This window comes from Patiria miniata, unplaced genomic scaffold, assembly GCF_015706575.1.
Source record: "Patiria miniata isolate m_02_andy unplaced genomic scaffold, ASM1570657v1 HiC_scaffold_24, whole genome shotgun sequence".
NCBI classification, from domain to species: Eukaryota; Metazoa; Echinodermata; class Asteroidea; order Valvatida; family Asterinidae; genus Patiria; species Patiria miniata.
Window position 1 is genome coordinate 17,801,765 of NW_024037063.1, and position 14,655 is coordinate 17,816,419.

Genomic DNA, 14,655 nt, shown 5'->3' on the forward strand with positions numbered 1-14,655 from the left:
CATTGTACTGTACTTGCAGGCTATTAATGGTTATGAATTTTTTAGCTGGATTTTAGTTTGCTGGATGTGTACATGTTTTGTGCAGAGCTTGTGGTACAGTGAAATCTTGATAAGTCAAACCTCAAGAGAACAGGTTCAAAATTTGACTTCAGCAGAGTTTTGAGTTAAGTAGGGCTGTATATCATTGTTATACTACTGAAGGCAATGGATTCTTTGTTTGACTTAACAGTTGTTTTGAGTTATGAGCGTTTTACTTACCGAGATTTCACTGCAGTTCCAATGCATTGTGTACAATCGAATCCCATTTGCAATTCTTGAATTTGTAAGCAGTCTTTCCTTATCCAGCACTTGTACATGTACACGTATTACACAAAAGTATGTACATATGTACAAAAAGGTACAAGTAGCAGGCTTTCCAGTATTCCTACTTTTCCTATTTTTCCTAGTTTCTACTTTTTCTTACTTTTTCCTGGAAATGTCTACTTTTTCCTAAGTTTTTTTCCCACAGCTCCAAAAAAATGAATCTCATTGAATGTTTTATTAAACAGTGTTGCACCAAAAGTAATTGAGTAATATTGATATATCAATGGTGCTTAGTGGAAAATAGGAGGTTGAAAATTATGACATGTAATTTGAAGAGTTTTGAAATATCACGTAGTCCTCAATCCTCAGCAGTGTCAATCATGTTTCAACAGTCCTCGTACAACTTGACAAATCTGACTAATCATAAAGTCATCACAAATTAATAAAATGTCACTGTTACATTGTGTGAGCACAATCAAAGTAACGTCGGTTTGTAGTTGTCAGTCTTGTTCAGAAGCAACTCATTTTTGGGGGACTTTCAATTTTGATGGGAAATCAAACCTGAAAACTACTGCGGATGCCCCGTCCTCTCACTTCTGTACTTGCTAGTACTGACCGAGGTTCGAATCCTACACAAAAGTATCACAAACCATAACTAGAAAGCACTCAGAGAGCGCAAACCTCCACCAAGGCTTAACAATTCCCCGCCATATTGTCAGTACGCCCAAAAGAAATACAGGTACTCGTATAAATGGTGAAGAATACTTTAAAAAATCCTGGATCCAGACCCAGATCCGGATCACTTCCAAAATCTAATCGATTTGTACTTGTACCAAGGACACCTCTAAAAAATTTATGCAAATGAGTTATCCTGTTAACAGACAAACCAACCAACCAACCAACCAACTAACAAACCGAATCCAATGAAAACATAACCTCCTTGGCGTAGGTAATAACTGCATGTTGTTGTGTTGTCTCTTTGCAGAGAGCCATGTGTGCTATCTGCGCTGACAGAATATGGGGCCTGGGCAGACAAGGCTACAAGTGTGTCGACTGCAAGTTGCTTGTCCATAAAAAGTGCCATCGATTGGTCAAACAGCCGTGCGGACCTCAACTGGTAAGACTTGTTTTCCTTTGTTCTTTGTTTGTTTTTGTCCAATACTCAAATATTGATTTTGGTTTGTTTTCTATGCAAATTTATCTTGCTTCGTACATTTATAAAAAAAAATTATATAAATTACATCAAAAGTTAAATGAAAGGAGAAATGTTAAAAGTCATGAATAAATGAACGTTGACAAGTATCTTTGTTCCATGCATGTAGTAATCAGGCATTCAACAAAATTTCCTTGTTTTTTACTCCTCATGAATCCCATTACAAATTGAAAAACACACAAATCTTGTGTGGTTTGGAATTTCCTCTTTTTTTTAAATTCCCATTTGCATGCTTGAGTCATAGATTTTTTTTAATTTGAATGGTGTACACTCTTTAAATACTCGACAAACGAAAGTTTGGAAATGTCATGGCTGTGTTGTATAAAAATCTTTAAAAATCATGAAAAGCTCATGCACCATTTTCGAATTGTAATGAAAATCTGTTTTAAAATATCAAGAAAGTGTTGAAATAATCTAACAAATTGTCAGAAAAATCTACGAAAGTCCTTGAAATTCCCTGGAAGTCATTTTTTTTTTAAATATCATTGTCTGGGGAAATTTCTGCAAAGTCACCAAAAAGTATTTCAAAAAAGACGATCTCAGAAAAGTCGTAGAGAAATCTGGGAAAGTTTGGTCAAAACCTCAGAAAGCAATTTTATGGATTTTTGATATTTTTATCATCTTTTCCCACATTTAATCTCCTTCAGCAAGTCCATAAGTCCCTGATTGAGGAGCGAAGTGGTTCTGCCAGCTCCCTTCCGTCCGGCGATAACAAACAGGGATCTGCTCATCACCAGAGAAGTGAGTTCATGTACTGTTTAGCCTATCACAGAAATATGGCTGATAGAATTCACTTAACAGATTAAAATAACACAATCTCCCTCCCTGTGCTATTTTCAAGTTTCACGCCAAAAACAGATCTTGTTTTTAAAGTGGTTGTGGGTGTTTTTTTTAGCAAAACACAACTTTTTTTAATTTTGAATGAGACATTGAAAAAGAAATCTGCCCATATTTAGTTACATAATAATTACTTAGCAAATTCGAAAAGACGAATACCCCAGGTTGTTTACATTGGACACGGCGGACATTTTGTGGCATACCCATATGTATAAAGTCGCCTCTATTCAATGAATTGAACATGTTGTGTGTGTGTTTACATAATACACACGGCAACAATGCACAAAATGTTGTTTCTAACACGTCCGCAGAATGCGAACCACTGTGTGACAGGATTCATAACTAACACTCGCAGCTCGATTTTTCTGGGACAAAATTGTGACCTCCAAAATTGGAGCTCGCATGGTTCTCACAGAAATAGCACAAAAACGCCCAGTGTTTAAAGGGAATGTACATCATTGGCTTTTGTTGTTATTTTCAGAAATGAACTATCTGAGGGGTTAGTATAATAGATCAAATATTGTTACACTAACATGTTTGCAGTTTTGTGTTCGAAAATGCCGGAAAACCCCAAAAAACAAAAATGTTCAAGCAGTTTGGTTCCCTGACTCCACTAAAGATGAAATAGATCAATTTTTATAGATGCCGGAAAATGGTAAGGTAAGGGAACCTGTCTAGCCTGCCTGCACCCGTTCATGAACATGTAACCAATAGCAAACTAAATTTGGACTGAAAAAAATGGTAAATTTGGATCAGTAGTTGAAAAATAGTTAGGTTTTTCCAACGGTGGTCGGCCGACCATCGTTGGAAATGTATACAAAAATACTATTTTCTTGAAAATGACTTCACACCAGCTGCCATAATTTTACAGGATGCTTCATACTCTCATTCACCAACATCCTAGTAAAGTATTTCGTAAAAACTTGGTAGTTTTATTTTTCGATGTTTGCAAATGTTGTACATTCCCTTTAAAGGATGGTTCTGTGGATGTTTATATCCTACTTTTAAATGCTCTTTCAAATTAATATAATTTTGTTTCAAATGCGTTTTGAAGCTCATTTGGGGCATTCCAGGCCATAATTTCCCTTTAAATGTTCAATTGTTTCCCTTTAAATGTTCAATCACAGGTACTAGCGGCAGTCCACGCCCCAAGCACAAAGTCCGAGACAACACTCTAGTGACACAGTACTCAGAGGGAGTAGGCAAAGAGGCCCAGTCAGGCGAGATCAACGAGAACACGGTCGGTCTGGATCACTTCAACATGCTCCGTGTGATCGGACGCGGTAGTTACGCTAAAGTACTGCTGGTGGAGCAGAAGAGCACGCAGCGCGTCTATGCAATGAAGGTAGGTCCTGAAAATAAGTTTTTTGTAGTCGAGCACATTTCCATGAGTATGGCTATGAGTACTTTGTTGTGAGTATGAGAGAGAATGAGTATTTTGTAAAGAGTACGAGTACCCTGTTGTAAGAAATGAACTACAGTGAAATCTCGATAAGTCAAAACTCAGGGGAATGGGCTCAAATTTTGAGTTAAGCAGAGTTTTGAGTTAGAAAATAAATTATAGATGGGAATAAGTTTTTACTTTAAGTTAGAAGGGTTTTCGAGTTAGCAGGTTTGACTAGATTTCACTATATCGGGGCCTCATTCAATAGAGACGTTAACCCTTTGTTCATTGACTTGGCTCTCCCCAAAACAAATTGTTTGCTCAGTCATGCCGAAATCACTAGAGCGTGAAAAATTGACCACAGGTTGCAAACTTACTTTTTTTCAACCCAGATTTTCACTGCCAACATTGGCCAAGGAGTGATTAATATCAAAGGTGTTGTGTGTAAAGTTTGTTCCTTAAACTTTACTCTTTTATGTGATGTAAAAATCCTGGCCATATGTGCACAAATAAGACAGTTATGCCTGTTTATTGATCTGCTCCCATTATCAAACTGCAAGCCATTTCACCACATGACTACATGGCACTCCATACCTCAAATTGTGTGTGGATACTTCTGAAGCACTTTTCTGATATTTTTGAAATGGTAACACCTTGAATAAAGTACACCATTAGAACGATCTGAAAACACTCTTTCAGCTGGTAAATGGTTGGTGTATGGGCGGCAAAAACATACCAACATGCCAGCTTGCTGAAAAGCAGTGAATAAATCTGTGTTGAGGGTGTTCTGTGTGTGGTTTGCTTCTCGACTAAAGTCGCCTATGGTAAGCAGCGGTGGTGGGGGGGAGGGTAGTTCCTTGTGGACAAAAGTTGCCCGTGGTGAGGAAAGGGTTAATCAATAGAGACTAAGTGGTCATTCCTTTTCCAATTATTCTTCCCATTATGTTTCCAATTAGTTTTCCAGGGCTAACTTTTTCTAAGCTTTGCAAAGTGTACAAAATGGAGAATTTCAAGGGAAACTTGTAGATAGTACATCAACGATTTCTTAGATGTGTATTGCCCGGCAATATTAAACCACTAATCTTCATTTGTTTATCATGTTCACTCTTCCAGGTGATTAAGAAGGAGTTAGTGACAGATGATGAGGACATTGACTGGGTACAGACGGAGAAACACGTCTTTGAGACGGCCTCTAATCATCCCTTCCTGGTGGGCCTGCATTCTTGCTTCCAGACTCCTAGCAGGTAAGGCTTCAAAGTGATTTTCATTAGTGTTTGACAGGCCTTACCTCACAACAGTCTTAACCCTAATTGCCGTGAATCCTTCAAAATCTTCTTTGCCAAAGTGAAGGATTTTGGAGGATTGAGGTTACATGGCAAAAGTGCGTTACTGATTACGTAGGATGCGCTTTGTCAAGGTCTTGGGCCGGACCTTGTGTTGGTTTTGTTCAGCCATGCATAAATATAGGCCTGGATTATGCTTGAAATCCTCCGTACTGCTCCAGGATGTCACTGGCCAAGCCTCAACATTTTGACAGTCACTGCCGCAGGATTTTCCAGGATTAAGGCAGCGGTCACCCCCATTCCCCTGCCATACCTTTTACACAGGCTAGTCACCAACAGTCAGATCATATTTCTTGTAGGCACTGTGACAGTCAAATTCCATCAACAGACAAAAGCAGGTGACTGGTAGGCACAGCTGGCTTATCAATCTCCTACAGTCAAAGCATAGCTATATCAGGTTTCATAACAATCACAGCCAGTCAATCCTGCTTTATGAAGGCAGGGAGCACTCAACTGTTAAAAACAGTCACTTGTGTTATTTTGACTGCTGGGCTGGCTATGTTGAAATTGCCAGCCAGAGGAGGAGAGTTAAGTTAATAATATATGTTACATATTTATCCTGTTAAAGAGGTCAAAATTACCTGCAGAAAAGAGAAATAGAAATTTACACCAAAACGTGACGACACTTTGTGTATTCATTTCTTTGTCTTATGCAATGTGTTTTGCTTCTAGATTGTTCTTTGTGATTGAGTTTGTAAGCGGTGGTGATCTGATGTTCCATATGCAACGACAACGCAGACTGCCAGAGGAACACGCCCGCTTCTACTCGGCTGAAATCAGCCTGGCGCTACACTTCCTACATGAAAGAGGTTTGTCAAAGATTGAATCCCCAACTGTCTTCAATAACTCACATTCTAGAATATTGTTGGAAACATAAAAAGAAAATCACTGATGACAAATTTCATTGATGAGATTTGAAGGTTTGGGTGCATCGTTTGACAATAAATCTCTTATTTTGAGTTAGTGAGTTTCTGAAAAGAACTTGGGAAACTCAGCTAATCAGACAGTATGATGTGTGAATAGTTTGTAAGTTGAATCTGGACTGGATGACTTATGATTGACTTGTGATGGATTTGTTATGGACTTATGATGATTTGTGATCCATCACAAGACAAGTACATTAAAGGGAAAATACAACATTTGCAAACATCCAAAATAAAACTACCAAATTATTTTGAAATACCTTGATGGACTGTTAGTGAATGACAGTGTAAAGCATCCTGTAAAATCATGGCACCTGGTATACTGTCATTTTCAAGAAAAGTGGTATTTTTGTACCAATTTCCAATGCTGGTCGGCCGACCAGCGTTGGAAAAAACTGGCTTTTTTCAAATACTGGCCCCAATTGACCATTGCACTTGTTTGCAATCGATTACACACCTATGAACGGGTACAAGCCAGCTAGACTGGTTCCCTGACCTTACAGTTCCCCAATGTATGAAAACTGCTCTGTTTCTTCTTATATGGAGTCAGGGAACCAGACTACAGGAAACTGATCGTTTTTCTTGGTTTTTATAGCATTTTCGAACCCAAAACCTCAAAAAAGTCAGTGTAACTATACTTGCTATATATTTCCAACCCCCCAATTCCATCCATTTCTGAAAATTACAGCAAAAGCAAATGATGTATATTCCCTTTAACTACAGCACTTGATTAAGCATATTCACGTTCTGTTTTCAATATCTTCTGAACAGGCGTTATCTACCGGGATCTCAAACTGGACAATGTTCTACTGGACGCTGACGGTCACATCAAACTGACCGATTACGGCATGTGTAAGGAGGGACTACGGCCCGGCGACACTACCAGCACATTCTGTGGAACGCCAAACTATATAGCCCCAGAGATACTCAGGGGTGAAGACTATGGTAAATATATACCGACTGAAACACCCATACAAAAGTGTTAATTAATACTGTTACATGTGTCACAAAATGTACAAATCCTATGAAGATATCCTATGGACTACGAAGATATTCAACAGACTTACTTGAAGTTACCGTGTAGGATACTAAAGATATCCTATAGGGTTCTATGAATATATCTTGTGAGATAGTATGAAGATATCATATTAGGTCTCTGACGATATCCCATAAGATCCCTTTAAGATATCCTATAGGTTCCTGTGAAGATATTCTATGGGTCCTATGGATACCTACAGGATGATATGGAGATATCCAATAGGGTCATATGAAGATATCCTATAGGAACAAATGAAAACATCTCATAAAATCCATTGAAGGTATATGGAATCTTGTGAAGATATCCTATAGGATCTTGTGAAAATATCCTATAGAATCCTGTGAAAATATTCTATAAGATCCTATGCAGATATCCTATAGGATCCTATAGGATCCTGTGAAGATATCCTATAGGATCCTGTGGAGATATCCTGTAGGATCTTGTGAAGGTATCCTATATAATATTGTGAAGATATCTTATAGAAGCTTGTGAATATATTATAAAGGATCCTATGAAGATATCATATAGGATCCTTTGAAGATATCCTATAGAATCCTGCGATGATATTCTACAGGATCCTGTGAAGATATCGTGTAGGATCCTGTGATATCCTATAGGATCCTATGAAGATATCCTATAGGATCCTGTGAAGATCCCGTTGGATTCTGTGAAGATATCCTATATTATTCTGAGAAATTATTCTACAGTATCACTCAACATTGAACTCCCTCCTACACTTTTTTTAGTATGTAATCAAATTGTGTCATGAAATATATTTGGCTGGGTCGTCAACATCAATTTTCTACAACAGCCAGGTGCTGGGAATTCAACATTTCCCCCAGACTTCAGATCATGGGAGATCTTTTGCAGGTGCAGTGATGGACTCCCTCTACCAGCTTGTGACAGCGCCCTCGTGTGGCCAGTTCACCCCAGCATATAGACTTGCGCGGTGCAGTCACTATCACACCTTAGGTGTGTCGGTATGTCCAGGTCACCAAGGTGTGTTAGTGATGACACTGCGCAAAGTCCCTCACAACAGGCCCACCACCAGCGACTCGACGTTTGTGATCAAAACATTTGTGACCATTCTGTGTTGCAACATTTTAGATAATTCTTGGTTGCTAATGAAGATTGTATGCCTTACTAACAGATGTTGCTTTATGATGTGTACAACTTTGATTTCTTGCTTTTTTTCAGACTACAGTGTTGATTGGTGGGCCTTGGGAGTTTTGATGTTTGAGATGTTGGCTGGGCGTTCCCCGTTTGACATTGTTGGATCGGCTGAACATCCAGACCAGAACACAGAGGACTACCTGTTCCAAGGTGAGTACAGATAAGCAGAGAGTCCATCAAAAGTCATATCACAAGCCAAATCACAAGCCAAATCACAAGTCAAATCACAAGTGTAGTCACAAGTCCATCACAAGTTGAATCACAAGTCAAATCACAAGGCCATCACAAGTCCATTGCAAGTTGAATCACAAGTTGAATCACAAGTTGAATCACAAGTCCATCACAAGTTGAATCACAAATCCATCACAAGTTGAATCACAAGTCCATCACAAGTTGAATCACAAGTCCATCACAAGTCGAATCACAAGTTGAATCACAAGTCCATCACAAGTTGAATCACAAGTCCATCACAAGTTGAATCACAAGTCCATCACAAGTTGAATCACAAGTCCATCACAAGTCGAATCACAAGTTGAATCACAAGTCCATCACAAGTATGACTTCTGAACATCTGACAGCAGTAAGGTTTTACCAGGTGACATAAAATAGGCAGTTGTCCAGAAGGGTTCCCAGAATAGTTGGGTTAATGTTTTATCCTTTCTTTCCTCAGTGATCTTGGAGAAGCCCATCAGAATACCCCGTGCGCTGTCAGTCAAGGCAGCATCGGTGCTCAAAGGCTTCCTTAATAAGGTAAGACAGCATCAGGCGATAAAACCATCTTCACGAAATGTACATCTGAACTCTCAGACTTAGATCTGCAAGCATGAAGAACAATTATTATTAAGTAGCTGTATTTTCTTGTAGGACTGTGCATCGGAACTGGGTACCCGAGTACTCGACCATTGATGTCAGGAACCGGTTTCAGATTATGGGATCGAGTACCTGTAACCAACTTAACGCATTACTTAGTAACGTCTCAGACTATGAAAAAGAAAGATTTTGGAAAAGCAGGCTACATGGGAAAACAAAACAATTCACGTTGATGAGGTATTTTCAAAAAGCATAGCACAGTTTCGCAGTAGTTTTAACCAGTGACATGTTGACTGTTATTTTTCAATATTTCTTTTTCCGGAACAGAATCCTATGGAACGTCTAGCCTGTCACCCACAGACGGGCTTTTCTGATATCACATCGCATCCGTTCTTCAAAACCATCGACTGGGAAAGCGTAAGTTCATTTCAATTTCACCATTTTGTGTCTGCATTATTTTATATTCACAGCTTCTTCCAAAATACTTATATCATCTTCATTTTTGTTATTCTAGTTAATTTAACAGAGAAAGGTGCCAATACTTGGTAAATCAAATTAAATTTTTAAAAGTACAGTGGAACGTTGCTATACCGAACACTACTATACCGAACACTACTATACCGAACATTCGGCTATACCGAACATCGTCCTTGGCTCCCCATTTTCGTGTTCAAAATGTACCGAACATTGTTGTTGAAAATTGTCACCATAAGAGCGACAAGTAGCTATTATTTCCCCAAGGAATAGAAGGGAAAAGCCACCCATTGCTGTAGGTAGTAAGCTCAAAAACTGTGTAATGACATAATTCAATGGTGTTATTTATTGAAAGTGAGTCCCGGAGCACCAGCAGCTAAAAATCGCCATACCAAAAAATCGTTATTACAAACAATTTTTGTGGATCCTGCGATGTTAGTTATAGCGGCTTTTGACCGAAGTGACTTTAGAATATGAACTTATTCATGAAATGTGAGCTGGCAAAATGAGACAGAACTGGGCAGAGGTCGAACTGAGCGTTTGTGGGTATTAGGAAAGAGAACAAAATTCTCCTTACAATACTGTTTGTTGCACTTCAATGGGACATTCTGTTGACAAATATGGCCGTTTAAAGGTCGCATTTATCAACATGTCAAAAAGTGAAATGCTGCAAAAAAGCCTTTACAGTTTTGACTGTTGTGTAGAATATAAAAGATGCCAATTGTTTTCCTTGACAATTGTTTTACTTGAAAATACTTTTATTCCATGATTATTATACTATTTCTTTAGAATGTAATGGTATTAGACATATCAACGATTACAATTTTTAATAAATCTGAAAATCAGAGAGAAAAAAATCACCCCCATTTGGTATTTTGTATTTTTCTCCACTACGGCCTTTGCCCAATTCCGTAGCATTTTGCCAGAACACCTCAAAGATATGCTTTTCAAGACTGATATTGTTAACCATGTTGGAGATTGCCATATGTTTTCTTGCTTATATCCTCGTTCCTGTTTAAAGTCTATTCATAAATACCTAAGACAGTTTACCCATTCCTATTGGTCAAGAGCCCGTCACATGGCCGGTTTTAAATGGCTGATAAAACACCGGCTGGCTGATCTTAAACACTTTTCCAGTGTCACATGAAATGTGGACTCCTATGAAATCTGGTGCCTGTACCGTTTGATTGGTTGAACGTTCACAATCCTTACGTAGGCATGCGCAATACTATCAGTGAGTCAGAATTTCATAGTCCTAAATTCACACTACATCGGCACAGCTGCGTTCTGCGAGACATCACGCAGTACGCGCAACGCGCGCGCCAATCTCCACATAAGGAGTTGTTAACGACTACTCGCAAGAGGGCTATAACATAGCATAGCTAGAGGGGTGTTTCGAAAAACATGAAGTATTGTTGAACAAAATCGTTGGAAATTTATATTTTTTTTTACTTGTTCTGACTTTTGGACCGAAAAAAGTTTTGATTTTGTTTTACCGAAACGGTATTTTTGAATGGGAATAAATATGTGCTTGGCTGGTGTTTAAGATTGGTTGGAGTCTGGATGTTGATAATGACTCGAGCCAAAGGCGAGGGTACTTAACAGCATCCAGACTCCAACCAGTCTTATACAAAGTGTGTAAAAGTGTAAACAGGCTTGTGCAACCTTCAGTCACTTTTTGTGTTCTATGTCTTCCGTTTAAACTTCTCAGGTATATAGCAGACAGACGACAACTTTACTCATTAAATCATTGTAGAGAGGATCAAATTACTATCAAGTGTCTTGCTTATGGACACAATGCACTAGGATACCCTGGCTGGGCACAAACACGTTGCAGTCTCAATCAGTGTCGTGCGTATATGTAGGCCATACATTTCTATCAAATTTAAATGTTTTAATTGTTTTAATTCGTGTTGTTTAGATGTCTGCTCGTCAAGTGACCCCACCTTACAAGCCGCGTCTTGACAGTGAGCGTGATCTGGAACATTTTGACCCACAATTCACAGACGAACCAGTGCAGCTCACACCAGATGATCAGTAAGAGACAATTTCTTTGCCGCATTCTTTCTTTAGATTCAGGGAGGGAATATTAACTCTACCAATGCCCAGGACAACTTGTAGGCCTGTTTGTACTTCACATGAAAGCAAATGCAAAGCAAATTTGTCCTCACGAAACCTTCGCTACAAAATTTGTCGAAGTTGAAATGTGTTCAACTTCTGCAACTTCACAGCGAAAACTTGGCATGACGTCACATATTCACGTATTCGCTGTGGCGCTGAGTAACAACCGGCTTATACTCGGATCATCAACTGCCACTTAAACTGACCAAAAGCACCCTCTTTTGACCAAGTTGACTTCTCCCTTGTTTATATTCTTACCTCTCCAAAATTTTATCAAAAATTAATCAAGTTTTATCTTCAAATTGCCCTGAAAAAAAAATGTTTTGAGGATACTTCATATTATCTTATTGTAAAATAAAACGATGAATTTATGAACCGTTCTCCCACCAATATAATTATTGAAACTCAAAATCATTTTTTGTATTTTAATTGATGTATTTCTCTGTTTTTCCCCCTTCTTTAACAGGAGAATGGTAAGTCGGATTGACCAGTCGGAGTTTGAAGGTTTTGAGTATGTTAATCCACTGCTCATGTCTGGTGAGGAGTGCGTCTAACGAGAACTCCGCTGCGACGTTCCTCAAACCCCCCACCCATCGACGACTAGTCGTTATCCAGGGCTCTGCTTCACTTCACTGCGCTTCCATTATGTTAATCATAGTCCCATCCTACAGTTTGAAAAAAGAGGGCAGTGTCACGGAGTTGTCATTCTACGAGTCGCGCTGACCTCATTTGCATATGTCACTATGCAAATTTGAAACCTAACTCCAAGAAGCACTAGTGCTGATTGTGACCTCAGAAACCATTTGCATGTGATTACTATGCAAAATCCACCAAGTTCACTTTAAAGGTGTGGTATCGCCACATATGGATGCCAGCCAAATGACCTCGGGATAATTTGCATACGACCTTTATGCAAATTAGCCTATTTGTCCGTTCGACTACATATAAACCTGTTACGATGTGTGAAGAACATTTTTGTACTATATTATTCATTACTTTATAACTTATAAAAACAAATAGTTGAGTTGTAGGGTGTTATTACTGTAGGACGTTTATAGTCTCATAACCCTTCAGTAATGCATTGGCTCTTTGCATGAACTATAGGGGGCGCTTTGTGGCACTCAGCGTGAACCGGAGAGGTATTATCAATGGAAGTTGTACTTTTACAAGAGGGTTTTTCTTTTAAATGAAATTGGCGAAACTTGCTTCGCCCTTATGCAGAATATATATGGGGTGCTCATAAAAGGGAGGCCAAGTGATCTTCCTGTCTTCAAGCCAGGATGTTTTTGAACAGGAGCAGAAAAGACAAACGGTTGATAAAACAGCAACTGGTTTAAAACACTTAATTCCTGCACCATTGCGTTCGGCGCCACATCGCGCAGTACGCACGCCAATCTCCGTAAAAAGGAGATTCTTAGAATGTGAGGCACATACCATAAGGTGTTTCAGTGTTTCACATGAGGTAAAATTGTTAAACAAAAGCATTGGGCAACTGTGAATATTTGACTTGTCTTGACTTTTTGACCGAAAGGTATTTATGAATGGGGAATAAATGTGGGTTTTTTTGGCTGGTATTAAACAAGTACGTTTAAAACTGGCCAAGCACATATTTATTCTCTTAATAGATGGTCTGAAATGGGATTAAAAAGTTAGTATTGCAATCGGCAAGTCCACGTTGGACTTGGAGGTGTTAACAGGCTTATCGATCTTGTAAGTACATTGTATTTTGCAGTTGTGCTTAATAAGACTGTTGTTGTTCTGGATTTGAATGTATTGCCAAGTTGTGCACTCTCTTCTTCACGATACTGGCAAATAAAAAGATTTAAAAAATAAAGAATTTGTCCGGTGGAAGAACAGAGTTCTAATTATGCAGTATTAATAATACTATGAATATTCATGTATACGTAAGGTGAAGGTCGTCACTATGGTTACAAGCCCAAACTACAGCTTGCCTTTCATTGTATTCTTGCTGTCATGTAGAAGTAAAACTGCGCACTGGGAATGTTGAGGTATGAATATTCATCAGTGTCACCTGAATAAATTGTGTATTCACTAATTTGACAGTCGTGAATAAGAATCTTTTTGAATAATTAATGAATGATTATATGTATTCATGTGTAAACTTGAGGCAGTTGCGATAATGCTCGGCTGGTTGACTTCAATTGTTGCATATTCATCTCTTGGTACACAGAGATGAATATTCATCACTTGATATGAGTAAAATGTTTATTCATATTTGTTCTATCGGACAAACAATTAAAGAAAGTTCAATGGGTCAGCAAGGCTTACAAGTGGAAATTAAAAAATCTCACAGTTAAAATCTAATTGAAAATCTTACTCTGCCAAAAAAGTGTATGTAAACTTGTAAACTACAAATAAGAAACACAGACCAAAGAGTGTGTGGCCTTGGAAAGTAAAACATAGTCCAGTGTAAAGACTTGAATGTTGGTGTTTAGTGTTTCAGCAGATGTCATTAAAGATCAATGCAACGCACAATTGTCTGTATTTCCAGTTGCTGGCAAGTGGTGTTCATGTACTAAACTATCAATGTATCTTGTGGCTTACTGTTGTCTGTGAGCACAAATTGTGGAAACGGCCATTGTAAACTAATATCAATGGTGATGCAAAGTTTAGGGAGAATTTTAAATGGATCGAACACTGTTAGCCAATGAGGTATACCTAGCACGATATGTGACAGAGGGGTTAAACCCCCCCCCCCCCATGTCCCTATACCTTATACACTTTCTAGACTATTGCTGCCTAGCTAGCCCCCCCCCCCCCCCCCCCCAGATATCTCTAAAGAATTCCTGAGATTCTGGTAACACAAAGACCAACACAAAACGGGGGGAGGTTTCCTCTGTCACATATCTTGCTACATATGCTATGAGGTACTCGGCTCTCTAGAGAAAATGCTGCCGAGCTGCTTACGTATTATGGCGCATGAATATGTACTGCTCCTCCGTGTGGCTACCAATGTGGCTACCGGTGTGACTTTAAATGTAATAACTGGTGTGGCTGCCGATGTGGTTACCATT

General features: G+C 38.8%; 1 protein-coding gene across 2 annotated transcripts in view; it reads left to right on the forward strand.

The window, feature by feature from the left end:
- The window catches only part of LOC119732140 (protein kinase C iota type-like), a 48,860-nt gene extending 34,747 nt beyond the window's left edge, over positions 1 to 14,113 (forward strand). For both annotated transcript variants that reach the window (XM_038205539.1, XM_038205540.1), the window contains 11 exons: positions 1,289 to 1,420; positions 2,164 to 2,257; positions 3,481 to 3,698; positions 4,851 to 4,981; positions 5,753 to 5,889; positions 6,775 to 6,948; positions 8,240 to 8,365; positions 8,886 to 8,965; positions 9,353 to 9,442; positions 11,421 to 11,536; positions 12,087 to 14,113. In XM_038205539.1, the coding sequence (XP_038061467.1) occupies positions 1,289 to 1,420; positions 2,164 to 2,257; positions 3,481 to 3,698; positions 4,851 to 4,981; positions 5,753 to 5,889; positions 6,775 to 6,948; positions 8,240 to 8,365; positions 8,886 to 8,965; positions 9,353 to 9,442; positions 11,421 to 11,536; positions 12,087 to 12,174 (1,386 nt within the window). In that variant the 3' untranslated portion in view covers positions 12,175 to 14,113. The remainder of the gene's footprint in view (positions 1 to 1,288; positions 1,421 to 2,163; positions 2,258 to 3,480; positions 3,699 to 4,850; positions 4,982 to 5,752; positions 5,890 to 6,774; positions 6,949 to 8,239; positions 8,366 to 8,885; positions 8,966 to 9,352; positions 9,443 to 11,420; positions 11,537 to 12,086) is intronic.
- Positions 14,114 to 14,655: the final 542 nt, after the last annotated feature.